The sequence below is a fragment of the Heterodontus francisci genome, chromosome 6 (assembly GCF_036365525.1).
Source record: "Heterodontus francisci isolate sHetFra1 chromosome 6, sHetFra1.hap1, whole genome shotgun sequence".
Classification (NCBI taxonomy): domain Eukaryota; kingdom Metazoa; phylum Chordata; class Chondrichthyes; order Heterodontiformes; family Heterodontidae; genus Heterodontus; species Heterodontus francisci.
In genome coordinates, this window is record NC_090376.1 from 121,226,840 (window position 1) to 121,244,628 (window position 17,789).

The 17,789-nt window shown below is 41.5% G+C and overlaps 1 protein-coding gene across 5 annotated transcripts in view; it reads right to left on the reverse strand.

Moving 5' to 3' along the window:
• Positions 1-17,789, reverse strand: part of pcca (propionyl-CoA carboxylase subunit alpha) — a 374,025-nt gene that overhangs the window by 81,450 nt on the left and 274,786 nt on the right. Inside the window, exon 22 of one of the 5 annotated variants that reach the window (XM_068034217.1) lies at positions 2,681-2,919. The exons of the other annotated variants lie outside the window; for them this stretch is intronic. Within the exon in view, the coding sequence (XP_067890318.1) occupies positions 2,824-2,919 (96 nt within the window). The 3' untranslated portion in view covers positions 2,681-2,823. Of the gene's footprint in view, positions 1-2,680; positions 2,920-17,789 lie in introns of those variants that run through there. 5 annotated transcript variants of the gene reach the window in all.

Consider the following 17,789-nt stretch of genomic DNA (forward strand, 5'->3'; position numbering starts at 1 on the left):
CTCCTGTGAAGCTCCTTGGGACATTTTACTATGTTAAAGACACTATATAAATGCAAGTTGTTGCTGTATTCTCTGTGCCTACCTTTCCTTCTGCTTCTCTAACACTGCCATTACTTTTAAGTTGCATGGTGCACCCTCCCCTGGGAAATCCACCCCACTGCAGGGCCTATGGAATTGTCTTCATCCAGGTGGTCAACTGTTTCTTTTCAGTTCTTCTCGTGGCAGATTCAAAATTAAACAGGAGGTAGCAGCAAAACGTCAACTCGCAAGTCTTGACTTGGCCTCTTATCACACTATCACCTGGACAGAACATGTTCCCCACAATCTAACAGCCACTTTACCAGACTACACTGAAAACACGCTTGCAATTCTCTAAACACAGCACACAAGAGGTTGGGAGGAGACCATGCATTTTCCACAGGACGGCAGGTACACAGGAACATACCAAACTGATGGGCAGGAAAAGACTAGTTGACCCATTAGGCTTGCCCCACACCTCATGATGACTAGAGCACTGTGATTAAACATCGCCTCCCTCCCTCCACCTTCTCCACTCCCTCCTCCTCTCCCCTCCCCTGTCTCCCGCAGCCAGGTATTCTCCTGGCAAAGCTGAAAAAGCACAGGGGCAAAAGGGAAAAACTACACTGGAAAATTCCTCTCTGAATCAGGCAACTAAAACAGTCCAGGAGATCACACGAATCAAGAGTTATCTATAAAGACACGTTCTATATATGATCTCTGCTCCCATCAGGAGCTGGTCCAGCTCCCTCTTGGAGGCAATGCAGGTGGCAGCACCAGCCAGCAATGAATTGCTGACGCTCACCATTCTCTGGGAAAAGTAGTTGACAGAAGGCAAGTCACTCTGAGGCTCTTTGATGCTCAAGAGGCCAGAGAACAGGTTGCTGACTCCCTTGGTTGCCAGTGTGGTGTATAATTCAGGATGGGAAGGGGTGGTGGAGCTGTACTCTAGGTGCTGGCAGGAAATTAATTCTCGGCAGTGCGAAGTGATTGGAAATGCAGGAATTGGGTGTTTCTTGCTACACACACACACAGGATAATGCAAAACTGCTGTTTACATTGCTACTGATCCATTTATATGCTCACACAAAGGAGCTAACAATCCAAAATCAGAGTCCAGGGGTTTTATATAAATTGCGCATAATTTAATCAGGAGAATTCACAGAGGAGATTTGAGAAGCAATACCAATTTATACCAACGTCAAGCAGTTGCATCCACCACTGACAAAATGATGTGCAGGACATTTATGTAAAACATATGTAAATTTTGTTGCACTGAATAAATGGATCTAATTATCCTACTCAGAAGAGATGAAAATCATGCCGATTTACAACCTGTTAAAAATGAGGTTTGCTTTCTTAACCAAGTCAGTTCCAATACTTCATTTATGAAAATAGTTTTTTTTAAACAGCTTGCAATTCTTTCAGTCTCTGAATGTATTCTGACTGGGTGGAGTGGTCTCAAAGCTTTTTACCAAAGTTGCTTGGCATTCACAGCTACAGAATCACTACTTAAAAAATATACAAAATCATAATAATAGGATTTCTTCTGAGATTTGTGTTGCCTTTTTGTAGTAATCAGCATTTCTAGAGTGCACAAAGGTTGTGAAACAAAAGCTTTTGAAATAATGATTTTCCATTTTCCAATATGCTGAATTTGAAAGTTCAAAAAGGAAACTTTTATCGTTGCCCTCTAAATATTTGGTACCTGATACAGGTCATGTTTTGCAATGAAAATCACAGTATGCTTTCTGTGGCTCTGTTTCTAACAGAGAATTGATATACTTGCTCATCACCACTTGGGACAGTTGGGGTTTCCAGTGTTTCAGCTGTTACTTCAGTTGATTGACAGCACATTGTGTCCCATTCAGCCCGCCTACCATTGGATAACCTGCAGTTGTTAGCTTGAGAAATGACCAATAAGAGAAATTATGCATTGATTTTGCTACATACGGATTGTAATTTTATATCTGAAACATCAAAGAACCAAAGAATCTGCAGCACAGAAACAGGCCATTCAGCCCAACTGGTTTATACTGGTGCTTATGCTCCACATGAGCCTCCTCCCACCCCTCTTCATCTCATCTGATCATCACCTCCTATTTGTTTCTCCCTCATGTACTTATCTAGCTTCCCTTAAATGCATTTATGTCTCAACTACTCCATGTGGTAGCAAATTCCACATTCTCACCAGTCTCTGGATAAAGAATTTTCTTCTGAAATACCTTACTGAATTTATTGGTTCATTTGTTTATTGCTTTATTTCTGTGTCCTCCCAAGATCTCAATTCCTTCATTAACCACATTCACTCTAAAATCAGGTGGATGTGTTTGTAAAGTAGACTATTACAATGTAAGAAAAAAAATTACTCGCCCTTTCCAACATAGTTTCCTATACAAAAAAAAACACTTTGTCATGAACTTCTTGAACAAAGCCACCTGAGGAATCACAAACACTCAAAAAAAAAACTCGACAAACAGAACTTTAACTAGCAAAAAGGCATTTAATACTACTTTATGACCCACCATACCTCTGGAATATTATGTCAACTTCTCCATACATGTTCCAACATGCACCTAAAACTCAGGTGCATTTCAGTGCTACAAGAGATGCTCCTAAATTAACAAACCCCATCTTTAGGGAAAGATTTCACTCGGCTAATACTGCTTGCAGTAGGGGTGCATGTCAATGAAGAAGGACAACTTGTCCTTGAAGATTTTTCTCTCCCTATGGGAAGTATTCAACCTTTGCTCACCATTTTCATCTGACTCAGTGGTTACAGTGGAATTTATTGCAAGAAAGTACTCAGTCTTCATCCCCTCCACATGACGTTTGCATGTCTTGTAGGATCCAGGGGAGGAGACAAGAAAGCTGATCTGCATTCTCAGAACCTGGGGTAGACTAAGAGAATTAGTAAAGATGGTTAATACGCAAAGTTATTAAGTAGACATAGTTTTAGACAACAGTCAGTTTTGTAGAATCATACAGCACAGAAAGTAGTCATTCAGCCCACCGTGCCTGTGCTGCCTCTTTGAAAAAAGTATCCAACTAGTCTCATTCTGTTGTTCTTTTCCCATAGCCCTGCAAATGTTACCTGTACTGTATGATTGTAATGAGTCCCCTTCAAGTATTTATCCAATTTCCTTTTGAAAGTTACCAATGAATCTACTTTCTCCACCCTTTCAGGCAGCGCATTCCAGATCACAACAGGTTTAAGGCTGGGTGAGAATTAATTTGATTCTTACCAGAGCATCTCAGTCTCCTTAACCACTGGTCTGTTTACATTATCTAATTCCTCAATAGTTGTTTAGATGACACAAATGACAGCCCTCTTTGTGATGACGTTGAACAGCAAATGGTTCTACAATGTTGATCTTAAGCCTCCTTAATATTATAGGGCTGGCTCTGAAGTATTGTTGGTCAGCCGTATAAATGGGGTACGGTAGCATAGTGAGTCTGTTAGTGGATTAATGATCTGGAGAAATTAGTTCCAATCCTGCTATGATGGCTAGGGAACTTAAATTCAGTAAATTAAAGACATGTGAAATAAAAAGCTAGCGTCATTAATGGTGACCATGAAATTACCATTAAAAAAACCCTCTGGTTTGCCAATGTCCTTTGAGGAAGGAAATCTACCATTCTTACCCAGTCTGGCCTCTATATGTCTCCAAACTCACAGCAATGTAGTTGACTCTTAACTGCCCTCTGAAATGGCCTAGCAAGTCACTCCTTTGTATTCGAGGCAGTGGCTCACCATCACCTTCTCAAGGGCAATTAGGGATGGACAATGAACGCTGGCTTTGCCAGCGACGCCTACATGGAGACAGGCAAAACCGTCTCAGAAGTGGGTTGCACTGGATGTATCGTGCTACTTATGTGCAGGGAAAAAAATGGAAGAAAAGGAAGACTGGCATTCCCTTAAGTTCAGACTTGAGTGGAGCATAAATGCCAGCATGGACTGGTTGGACCGAATGGTCTGTTACTGCGCTGCATATTCTATGTAATAAGGGGTGATATAATCGAGGTATTTCGTATGATTAAAGGAGTTGATAGGGTGGAGGGAGAGAAGTTATTTCCTCTGGTGGGGGGAGTCCAGGCTGCTCAGGGTGATGTTAGAAAGCACCTCTTCACAGAAAGGATAGTGGAAATCTCTCTCCCCCAAAAAGCTGTTGAGGCTGGGGGTCCATTGAAAATTTCAAAACAGAGATTTACAGATCTTTGTTGGGTAAGGAGATTAAGGGTTACGGAACCAACGCAGATTAGATGGAGTTAAGATACAGATCAGCCATGATCTAACTAAACTGCAGAGCAGGGTCAAGGGGCTGAATGGTCTCTTCCTGTTTCTATTTATATACTTCTCATTCCAAAGACTTGAGCACAAAACCTAAGGTGACGCTTCAACGCAGTACTGAAGGATTGCTGAACTGCCGAATGTGCCATACTTCAGATGGGCTATAAATCAAGGCCCTATCTGCCTGCTCAGGAGGGCACTATTCTAAAGAGGAAGGGAGTTCTTCCTGGTGGTCTGGCCAATATTTATCCCTCAACCAACATCAGGAAAAACAAATTATTTGACCATTAACATATTGCTGTTTGTGAGAACTTGCTGTGCACTAATGTTAACATTGAGACAACCTGAATTGTGTTAGCATTAACCACAAAGTCAGCTCATAATTTCATTCTCTTGATTCCTCTATAATGATTTACCTAGGAAGGGCTTAGCTTATTTACTAAATAGCATACTCTGTGATCTAAGAATGGGTTGGTTTGTGTGGTTGTGGATGTAATTTGGACTAATTAATGAGAGAGAGTTCAAGCTAGCTAAATCGTGGGCATCAATCAATCACTGGATGTAGACAGCAAACCTCTAGAAAATTTGTTAATGATGAATTAGTGAAAGGGATTAAGGAGTTTTCTTAGTTCAGAGTAAACTAAAACCACCTCTGGTTTCTGTGAAGTCCATTGCCAACAAGTTTATATTATTCTCTATCATTTAGCAAATTTATGCAGACTAAAATATATTTGTAGATCACAAGTGATGCTCATATTTGACAGCAGAAAGGCAAACTTGTTCCACAAACAAAATATCTAATTCAACTTAGAATAGTATAGCATAGAAGGCCATTCAGCCCATCGATTCTGGACCTGCTCTTTCGAAGAGCAGTCCAGTTAGTCCCACTCCCCCACTCTTTCCCCATATAATTCACTGGTAGCCTGTTAGGTATTTGTATAAATGTATTAAGTATTTCATCCCCGTTCCTTTTGAACACTGTTTCCTTTCTATTTCAGACGCCAGAAGCCAATTGTTTTGCTGGACCCATGTTGTCACAAGGCTGGTACTGATGGCTTCTTGGGTCATCGCGACCTCAATCTATGGTGACACATTCTTCGATGTGGAAACAAAGGAAAAAAGGTGGATTTTACATATCGCACAGAGAATTGTTGAAATGCTACAGCATTCGCGTTAGTCTATACAGATAGTTCCAGTTTATAAAAAAGCAGAATTCACCAAAGAAATCCTTGCTCTTATCAATAATTTCCCTTTCCAATTACACTTCTATACGGTGCACAGGTTGGAGGAGGAACACTAACATGGACTTCTTGGGCCGAGAGGTCTGTTTCCATGATGTAATTTCAATATGATTCTATGGAAAATGTTGCATTGTCAAATATTGTTGGCCTTCTCCAGAATCCATGCATGTAATCCATGCGGCACAGTGGCGCAGTGGTTAGCACCGCAGCCTCACAGCTCCAGCAACCCGGGTTCGATTCTGGGACTGCCTGTGCGGTGTTTGCAAGTTCTCCCTGTGACCGTGTGGGTTTTCGCTGGGTGCTCCGGTTTCCTCCCACAGCCAAAGACTTGCAGGTTGATAGGTAAATTGGCCATTATAAATTGCCCCTAGTATAGGTAGGTGGTAGGGGATTGAGGGAAGCTGGGGATGTGGTAGAAATATGGGATTAATGTAGGATTAGTATAAATGGGTGGTTGATGGTCAGCACAGACTTGGTGGGCCGAAGGGCCTGTTTCAGTGCTGTATCTATAAAAATAAAATAAATGCTCAGCTGAAAAAATTATGCATGCTAGTCTCATGCAGTAAGGGCTTTAGTCTAAGCCTAGGGGACATGGGCTAAGGATATCCTTTTCCATTCCCTTTTGACGGCTACAATTGAATCTATATCCACCACCCTATCAGGCAATGCATTCCAAATCCAAACAGCTCATTATGCAAAAAAGGTTTCTACTCATGTCACCTCTAGTTCTTTTGCCAATCACCTCATAATTGTGCCCTCTTGTTATCGACCTTTCAGCCATTTGAAACAGTTTCTCTCTGCTTGCTTTATGTAAACCCTTCAAGATTTTAAACACCCCAATCAAATCTCCTCTGAGCCTTCTCAGCTCTAAGGAGAACATTCTTGTAACGCTGCTTTTCAAAAGCTTTTGATAGTCATCTAAGTTAAGCAATGAACCACCTTTCCATTACATCAGCTCCCCAATCAACAGGCAACCCGAAACAAAACAAGATATTGAACAGCCTTCTGTGCATTTCCAGAGTTCCACCAGTTACTTTGTACCTCTCCTAGTCACAGTGGTTGTAACTGTACGTGGCCTGTAAATGCAATAGTCTTGGCTACGACTGAGATTTGTACAGAATTTAAATTTTTCAACCAAAATCTATGATTCCACAGAAGCAGAGGATTGGGAAGAGAAAGAACAACAGAAAATAAGAGTCAAGTGTGTAAAGCATTGAGCGCAGTTGTTGCAGGGACATAATGAAACACCAACTTAATGCATTGAACAAAAACTACAACAAAACTTACACATGCAACACCAGCAAAGATTGACATGACAATAAAAAGGCAGCAGATGTTAAAAACAATGCATTGGTTTATAACAAAATAAAATCATCCAGGAGAGAGCTCCACCAATTTGTGTACAATTATGATTGGAATATTTAAATCAAGAGAGTATGGGGAAATCATAATTTTTAAAGGCAAAAATGGAGGGCTCAATAGATTTTCAATGCGATATTCCAGCCACTTTGAGAACGCACAAAGATAAAAAGCTGATGCCAATTTTAGGATTTTAGTTACAGAAAACTCAAATTCTTGACCATCACTAAACATAAATGTGACCCAAAGAAATTTCAGTCCATAAGAATCAAGTGGAATTCAGCCTGTGATCCCGTGTCACTGATACAAAATTTGCAGGAGACCCAAATGCAGCCAAGCCTAACTTAGATGTGCAACTGTGTGTGCAAATCCCTGTTATAAGATTTCCCCCATATCCCAATTCCTATAGTGCATGTATTTTTGGCTTCCTTATTATCAACTTACAGAACAAAACATACCAAAATTCCTTAAAAACATTCATAACATACTACAAACAAAATTATTTTTTGACCATTAAAAGAACACACAAAATCAATTCCTTTTGTTTGGCATATCTACTGCCTATTGAGATTTGATCCAACATAAGTATGTATGATATAGAACAACGAAAAACATGAAGCAACATTTAAAATGTCTCATCTTGCAATCTGTTCGACACTACTTTGTGTGGTCAAATAAAACTTAGAACGGTTTTGGCAGTTTTCATTTACATATAATTACAGCTTTATATGAACATGACAAGTGAAAACACTCTTTGGTGGCAGACAGCACAGACTGTTGAGCCCCCCTCCCGTGATACTGGATGACAAGATGCAGCACAAACTTCATCTCCTGCTAATTAAACGAATCAATTAAGAGACTATTGTTGCAACTGTGTAACTGATGTTCTGTGCTGGCAATAACAACCCCACAGGGAGGTCGTTTACTACATTAAAATGCTGTCCTCCACAACTCTATCTGATATTATTAGAAACAGTTATTTGTGTCTTGCTGTCACATCACGAATAGAGGCAAATTATGGAAACGGGGAGACGAAGATCAACCCAGTATGAGATCTGGTTCAGATCTCAGACCTCCAAGAGAACATTCAACGGAATTGCAAAGTTCCCCCAAAGTTCCTTATCAGAACTGAAATATCCATCAGCACAGCAACCACTGAAAACACTAAGTAAGGGTCATATATTTGCATGCTACCCTGCTAAGCTAATATAATTCAATGAGACAAATTATCATATTAAATTTACCCTCCTGAGTTAAACTGATTGAGTTTCAAATTGTTTTTGAGGTTTGTCATTAGTTTATGCTAAAGCTTAAATGCAGATACAGGAATCTAATTGTACAGCTATAGCCTAGGTCACAGTGGAACAATCTGCATTTTTTTGTAATATAATGTTCCACCCAGCATGTTACAGTTAATTAGATTTTGGGAAGAATGCGCAGCTTATTTATACAAAGTATAGATTTTTAAATTTAGGGATGAACACCCGTAAATAACCAATCAATGATCTCATTCCTTCAATAAACAGTTGATGAGGTTCTGGTTAATGAGGAGATTACTTAAGAGGCAATGTTCTCAGGCATCACATTGAATTCTATTGTATTTAATCAGTACTGATGAGCATTGCTGACTGGGAATGGTTCTGATAAAGACATCTCCACAACGACATCCCAATTAATGGGCCTCAACTATAGTACAATACTCTAATGTATAGAGTGTCCTTGCCACACAAAATGATACAATTAACAGAAGTATACTCTTGGGGTAAACTGTTAGCTCAAACAGGCTGAGCATCCGACTCCCAAGTAGAATTTTGCAAATCAATTCCCAAAGCTGCCCATCACTCCAACTAGCCTGCTTGGCTGCATGGGTTTGATCAATTCTTCAGGCGCACAGCTAGATGGGGCAAGACATGATCAATCTGTTTAAAAACGGAAGGGAAAAAAATAAACATAAACAAACAAAAAATGCATTTCCCAAACTTGCTGCCCTTAAAATCCAACTGCTGCTAATCACAGACCTGTTTTAGTGGACTTTGTGCCCAGGTCCCATTCTCCTGGCTAGAGGGTATATGTGGCGATAAAGATTTACACATAAAGCAGAATTTACTGAAGCGAAACCAACCTCCACCCTTGCTACATTCAGTACAGAATTACTTTCCATAAAAAAGATACTGTATGAGAGAAGCACAGTATGTCTACATCACAAATGCACAAAACATTGTGCATCAAGAAGTTTTTTTATTTTTACAGAGTCAGCTCAGCTATTAGCATTCCTGCCCTCAAGTTTGAAGATTGTGGTTTCAAGCCCCACTCTAGAGTCTTGAGCTCAAAATCTAGGCCGACATACCCAGTGCAATACTGAGGGAATGCTGCACTGTTGGAGGCTCCGTCTTTCGGATGAGAAGCTAAACTTAGGCACCGTCTGCCCTCTCAAGTGGATGCAAAAGATCACAGGGCACTATTTCAGAGAGGAGCAGGAGAGTTCTCCCTGGTGTACTGGCCAATATTTATCCCTCAACCAATTATCGATATGACAGATTAACTGGTCATTGTCACTTTGCTGTTTGTGGGAATTTGCTGTGTGCAAATTACTGCGTTTCCTACATTCTACATTTCAAAAGTACTTAATTGGCTGTAAAGCACTTTGGAACGTCATGAAAGGCACTGTATAAATGCAAGTCTTTCTTTTCCTTCACTAATCCTTTAACACTCTGCACAAGAAGTAAACCAAACAAGTTGATGCTTGCCATCAACATGAATATAAAATAAAAAGCACATTGGTTTATTTGCTTTTTTACTGACTGGAATTGCACTGGATGTGCTAGTGCAGCCAAGATCAATAACTTGGTCGTGTGGAAAACCGCAAACTTGAATCCTTGACTTATAATTCTGTGGCAGAGTGTATTTAAAAGCAGCACCTAAAGTTTACACAATTAAATAAAGTAGCAAGTACAACAATCCAGCTTTACGAAATCCCTTAATGGCACTATTGCGTTGTACAGCTAGGGTGCATCATTGAATCATATCCTTCAGTAGGAGGCCATTCAGCCCATCGTGTCTGTGTTAGTTCTTTGAAAGAGCAATTTAATTAGTCCCACTCCCCCTGCTCTTTCCCCACATCCCTGCAAATTATTCCTTTTCAAGTATTTATCCAATTCCCTTTTGAAAGTTAGTAGTGAATCTGCTTCCACCGCCCTTTCAGGCAGCGCATTCCAGATCACAACTTACTGCATTCTTTTACCAATCATCTTAAATCTGTGTCCTTCTGTGAGTGCAAACAGTTTCTCCCTATCCACTCCATCAAAACCCCTCCAAACTTTGCACACCTCTATTAAATGTACTGCAGAGGAGAGGGGTGGGGTGGGGGAATGCAGGCCTAACCTCAATGTTCAGAGCTGTACTTTCCTTATATGATCATACTTTGAGATTAGAAATGAGCATTAATAATTCAATGTGATGTGAGACGATTGACAATACACAACAATTTTCAGCTCCCATCTCAGAGCTCCCTGCTGCTGAATATTGCAGCAGAATGCACAATCTACCCTATCTGTGACCAAAGTGCTTCTATTTTATTTTATTTTATTTAGAGATACAGCACTGAAACAGGCCCTTCAGCCCACCGAGTCTGTGCTGACCAACAACCACCCATTTATACTAACCCTACAGTAATCCCATATTCCCTATCACCTACCTACACTAGGGGCAATTTACAACGGGCAATTTACCTATCACCTGCAAGTCTTTGGCTGTGGGAGGAAACCAGAGCACCCGACGAAAACCCACGCGGTCACAGGGAGAACTTGCAAACCCCGCACAGGCAGTACCCAGAATTGAACCCGGGTCCCTGGAGCTGTGAGGCTGCGGTGCTAACCACTGCGCCGCCCATGTACAGCAATTTCTCACAAAAAAGTAAACCATGACATTTTCCTTTTTATAAAAAATATGGAAAAAGATACAAAACACACATTTCTGTAACAACACACAGCACAGATCAGATAAAATACGATACAAAATACTGTGAGCTGCTAGTATACATGGTAAACCTACAGCTATCATTGCTCAAACATACCAAAAGTGACTTAAAACTGCTCATTATGTCTACCTGTTGCACCAATAAGCTCTTTCAAAGCAGTCTCATTCATGATATGTAAATACCCTTAAGTAGGATTAAACTAGATCCAATTGAAAATTCTATTTAAGAACTGTCTTGAATAACAGATGAGCGGTGGCAGAGGATCATAGAACACTATCATTTCGCCTCAGGGAGTTGGATCTGAGCCCCATTCATACCAATGGATGAAAGTCTCATCACAAATGACAATTAAGGGTTTCAACTGAAATCATTTTAGGCAGTCTCACTACAACTCCCGGCGGACGTGAGTCCACGGTGCAGAGCTGCCCATCATTTTGGCACAAACTGGGCAATCTCAATAAGCTTGTTTACACTGAGGATAATGATCAATCCAGTTTCAGACTGCTGTTGTTGGATTCAATTTGAGTGCCAGGCACGCACCTCCCCCTCAGTTTACACTCAGCAACATCAAAGCTTCACTTCTGAGTTCCGAAGTACCATAAGTAATGCACATGCACGGTAGGTGTGACAACAGAGCAAGACATTGGTTCTTATAGAGAAACTCAGCCAAGTGACGCACAGCAGGTCTTTCAACTTTGGCAGGGGCACAAAGATCGAAAATGAAAAACTGGAACTACCTGCTGTAATAGTGCCTTTTACCTGATCTTTCCAATACCTCTAATATTTTTCATCTTTATTTCCTCAAATCAGCTTCAATAACCACATGGTAATGCAATGCTTTCTATTACAACTTCTTCTACTCTCCTCTTTCCAGTAGAAATGCTAAATTTATGCCTCCCAGTTACTGATTCTTGACCAGTGGAAATAAGCTCTATCTACCCCCCCCAAAACAATTTCATAATTTTGAATACTTATGCTAGATTCCCCCCTTGACCTTCTCTGCTGCAGTGATTAAAACCTTAGTTTTTCCAAATCTCTAATCATAACTGTATCCTCTGATCCCTGGTATTATATTAATCAACCTCTGCTCATTTGCTGCTGAAACCCTCATTTTTGTTGCCTCTAGACTCAACTACTCCCACCTTCCACCCTCCGTAAACCTCAGCTCATCTAAAGTTCTGCTGCCTGTGTCCTAATTTGCACAAAGTCCCGTTCACCCATCACCCATTGTGCTTATTGACCTACTGGCTCCCAATCTGGCAACAACTCAGTTTTAAAATCTTATCCTTGGTTTCAAGTTCCTTCATGGTCTCACCCCCTCCCTATCTCTGTAACCTCCTCCAGCCCTACAACCCTCCAAGATCTCTTTGCATCTTTAAATCTGGCCTCTTATGCATCCCGATATACATCAAACTACAATCGGTGGCCGTGCCTTCACCAACCTGGGTACTAAGCTTCAGAACTTCCTCCCTAAACCTCTCTGCCTCTCTCCCCTCTTTTGAGATGCTCCTTAAATCCTACCTCTGTGACTAACCTTCCAGTTACTTGTCCTAATATCTTTATGTGACTCACTATCAAATTTTGTCCAATTACAGTCCTGTGAGGTGTCTTGGTATATTTTTATTACGTTAGCAGTGCTATATGAGTACAAATAGTTGCTATTTTGTTAAACATTTTCAATTTGTCCAGCTCCTTTCTATAACGAGGAGCCCAAAATTAACAAAAAGCTCTGTAATAGGTTCATAGTTGGTTTAGATAGAATTGTGCTGCAAAATCAAGTAACAATAACCTTGACAATCAAAAAGCATTTTGGATCCTGCAGATTTTGTTCTTATTGCACTGACTATTTTTATTCCATGCCATTCTCTAGTTACCTCATGATGGTTGTGCTTGGCACTGCTTTGTAATAATGACAGACTAGGTCGTTTGCAAGATACTGAAACCTCACGAGCACCCACCAAAAAAGTCAACCCTTGGAGCAATACCTTTTTAAAATCCCAATATTAATTCAGAGAGCAGAACTTGGGAAGTGATATGCTGCGTACATTGTGCTCATTTGAGAAAACTGACAACTCAGTTTCATTATTAAGCTGTCAATGTAAATAGGCTACGAGAGTTAATCATGTAAATGAAAATGGCTCGTGACTGCAGTGGGGGGTACCCTTTTTGGAATGGGTCAAGTAACATTATAGGACCAGCACAGGAGAAGCTCTAACCTGCATCTAACTTGCACTTTACCTGACCTAAAGCGACTTGATGCTGTCACTACAGAGAGGAAAGATGTTTCATTCCCCAGTACAATTATTCCTCAACATGAGCACCAAGATGGAATCAAAAAAAAAAACCAAAAAGGGAATTAAGAAAAACAACACAATCTGGCAGCTGCAGTTTTATTAGCTATTAGTAAAAGGAGCAGCAGGCATTTACTGTTTTAAGAGACTGGATTATGCATGAATCCACAATTAACCGTGACCATTGCTCAGGTTAACAAATATGAAATATTTTAATGGAAAATCTTTTAAAGATGCAATATTTTTCCTGCCAGGATATATATTAAATGCCAATAACAGGAGAACAGCATTTCATTAGATATTCCATTACATAGAAGCTACAGCACAAAAACAGGCCATTTGGCCCATCTGATCTACGTTGGTGTTTATGCTCCACATGAACATCATCCCACCCCTACAACAACTTGCATTTATAGCACCTTTAATGTAATAAAATGTTGCAAGGCGCTACACAAGAGGTGGGAATGTGAGTTGTGAGGAGGATGCAAAGAGGCTTCAAGGGGATTTAGACAGGCTAAGTGAGTGGGCAAGAACATGGCAGATGAAATATAATGTGGAAAAATGTGAAGTTATCCACTTTGGCAGGAAAAACAGAAGTGCAAAATATTTCTTAAATGGTGAAAGATTGGGAAGTGTTGATGTCCAAAGGGACCTGGGTCTCCTTGTTCATAAGTCACTGAACGCTAACATGCAGGTGCAGCAAGCAATTAGGAAGGCAAATGGTATGTTGACTTTTATTGCAAGAGGATTTGAATACAGGTGTAAAGAAGTCTTGCTGAAATTGTATAGAACCTTGGTGAGGCTGTACCTGGAGTATTTGGTATCCTTACATAAGGAAGGATATACTTGCCGTAGAGGGAGTGCAATGAAGGTTCACCAGACTGAACCCTGGGATGGCGGGATTGTCCTATGAAGAGAGATCGAGGAGACTGGGCCTGTATTCTCTAGCATTTAGAAGAATGAGAGGTGATCTCATTGGAGCATACAAAATTCTTACAGGGCTAGACAGGATAGATGCAGGAAGGATGTCTTCCCTGGCTGGGGGTTCCAGAACCAGGGGACACAGTCTCAAGATAAGAGGTAGGCCATTTAGGACTGAGTATATTCAAGACACAGATTGATAGATTTCTAGATATTAAAGATATCAAGGGATATGGTAATAGTGCGTAAAATGGTATTGAGGTAGAAGGTCAGCCATGATCTAGTTGAATGGCAGAGCAGGCTTGAGGGGCTGAATGGCCTACTCCTGCTCCTATTTCCTATGTTCCTATGCTAGCTAGCAAAATATGACACCAAACCATGTAAGGAGATTATTAGGGCAGATAGCCAAAAGCTTGTCAAAGAGGTAGGTTTTAAGCAGTGTCTGAAAGAAGAGAGAAGTACAGAGGCAGAGAGGTTTAAGGAGGGAATTCCAGAGCTTAGGGCCTAAGCAGCTGAAGGCAGGGCCACCAGTGATGAGGGCAATTAAAATCGGGGATGCACAAGAGGCCAGAATTAGAAGAGTGCAGACGAAAGGCTAGCTTGGGTCTGCAAATGAAACCCCACCCGAGCCTGACAGAACCACATCCGACCCCAAGCCCAATCCGGCCTGAGTCCTTCCATTTTTTCCTGCGCCTGACCCAACCCGATCCAACCATCAGTTAACCTACCTTCCGTTTTTCTGCACAAGCTTAAAATAACTGTAACAAAACCACCTTTCGAGTCCAAAAATTAGATTAACATTGGAGCCACTTACCTGAGGTTGTGATAGAGCGTGTCTGACCCGGCCCAACCCAAGCCTGAATGCTGGACCCGGAAGTGCGACTCGAACCCGACACATGTCGTCGGGTTCGGGTCGGGTAGCCGGCCTTTAGTGGAGACATCTTGGAGGGTTGTCGGGCTGGGGGAGATTTCAGAGATAGGGAGCGGTGAGGCCATGGAGGGATTTGGAAACAAGATGGGGAATTTTAAAATCAAGGTTTTATTTAATGGAGAGATCAGTGTGCACAGGGGTGATGGGTGAGCGGGACTCGGTGCGAATACGGACACAGCAGCAGAGTTTTGGATGATCTCAAGCTTACAAATGGCAAACATCAGACAAATAAAAATACAGCAAACAAACAATTTTGGTCATAATACTGCAAAATCAAAGCATAATAAAGTAACACAGTGGTTAGCACCGCAGCCTCACAGCTCCAGCGACCCGGGTTCAATTCTGGGTACTGCCTGTGTGGAGTTTGCAAGTTCTCCCTGTGTCTGCGTGGGTTTCCTCCGGGTGCTCCGGTTTCCTCCCACAGCCAAAAAGACTTGCAGGTTGATAGGTAAATTGGCCATTATAAATTGCCCCTAGTATAGGTAGGTGGTAGGGGAATTGAGGGACAGGTGAGGATGTGGTAGGAATATGGGATTAGTGTAGGATTAGTATAAATGGGTGGTTAATGGTCGGCACAGACTTGGTGGGCCGAAGGGCCTGTTTCAGTGCTGTATCTCTAAATCTAAATCTAAACACGCAACTAGAAGTCCAAAGCCTTCCCCGAAAAAACTAACGGTAGAGTTATGCTTGCCATTGCAAGGAAATCAAGTGAATCATTATATCCCAGCTGATGCCCTTCTAACTAGCAACATGACTAGATTTACAATCAGTCCCCTTATGATGCAAAGGTCAGTGGAATATGTGCTAAGGACCATCATGCTGGCAAAGGAAGCTGAAGTGGCACTGACAGCCTGAAAAAATACAGACGTGCAATATAACAGACCGAGCTTGGAAAACGTATATCAGGGAACTACCAAACAAACCAGGTAGCATGAAAACAGTGAAAATAAAAACATCAAAGTGGCTTACTGCGACTTAAAAGTGTAATATACATATTCAAAGATGCAAGGAAAGCTGAGCTGACATTTGCAAGGAAAAATGAGACCGTCTGAAATAAAACTAATTTTGAGAATTCAGTCGTTTGGCTTTTGTTTTAATAGCTGAATCTATATTTAATCTAATTGGCAAAAGAGCCAGAGGGGCAATGAGGGCTTTTTTTTTTTTACACACCAAATTGCTATGATCTGAAATGCATTACCAGAAAGACTGGTGGAAGATGATTCAAAAGTAACTTTCAAAAGGCAACTGGATAAATACTTGAAGTGTCCTTAGAATTACAGCTCTTTGAAACAGTTATCCAATTAGTTTCACTCCCTTCCTGCTCTTTACCCCATACCCCTTCATGTAACAACATTTCTACAGTTTTCAGCAGATACTCCATTACATAGAATTACATAGAAAGTACAACACAGAAACAGGCCATTATGTTAATGTGAACAACATGTCACAGAATAAACACTGAACACTTTGTTAAAATTGCAGAGAAGCAAATTATTCTTTATAGAATTTATATATGTATTATATATGTGGAATTCCTCCCTCAACTAAATGAGGTTAGTGGCTGCCTTTGTTTTATTCTTTCACTAGATGTGGGCGTCACTGGCTAGGCCAGCATTTGTTACCTATCCCTAATTGCTCGAGAAGGTGGTGGTGAGCTGCCTTCTTGAACCGCTGCAGTCCACATGGTGTAGGTGCACCCACAGTGTCATTAGGAAGGGAGTTCCAGGATTTTGACCCAGCAACAGTGAAGGAACAACGATATAGTTCCAAGCCAGGATGATGTGTGGTTTGGAGGGGAACTTGCAGGTGGTGGTGTTTCCATGCATCTGCTGCCATTGTCCTTCTGGAAGGTAGAGGTCATGGTTTTGGAAGGTGCTGTCGAAGGAGCCTTGGTGAGTTGCTGCAGTGCACACATCTTGTAGATGGTGCACTCTGCTGCCACTGTGTGTCGGTGGTGGAGGGAGTGAATGTTGAAGGTGGTGGATGGGGTGCCAATCAAGCGGAATGCTTTGTCCTGGATGGTGTCGAGCTTCTTGAGTGTTGTTAGAGATGCACTCATCTAAAAGTGGAGAGTATTCCATCACACTCCTGACTTGTGCCTGGTAGATCGTGGAAAGGCTTTGGGGAGTCAGGAGGCGAGTTACTCACTGCAGAATTCCCAGCCTCTGACCGGCTCTTGTAGCCACAGTATTTATATAGCTGGTCCAGTTCAACTTCTGGTCAATGGATACGTCCAGGGTTTTGATAGTGGGGGATTCAGTAACGGTAATGCCATTGAATGTCAAGGGGATATGGCTGGATTCTCTCTTGTTGGAGATGGTCATTGCCTGACACTTATGTGGCGCAAATGTTACTTGCCACTTATCAGCCCAAGCCTGAATGTTGTCCAGGTCTTTTTGTATATGGATACGGACTGCTTCAGTATCTGGTACTGAACATTGTATCATCATCAGCGAACATCCCCACTTCTGACCTTATGATTGAAGGAAGGTCATTGATGAAGCAGCTGAAGATGGTTGGGCCTAGGACACCACCCTAAGGAACACACGCAGTGATGTCCTGGAGCTGAGATGATTGACCTCCAACAACCACAACCATCTTCCTTTGTGCTAAGTATGACTCCAGCCAGTGGAGAGATCCCCCCCGATTCCCATTGACTCCAGTTTTGCTAGGGCTCCTTGATGCCACACTCGGTCAAATGCTGCCTTGATGTCAAGCGCTGCCTTGATGTCAAGCGCAGTCACTCTTACCTCACTTGGTG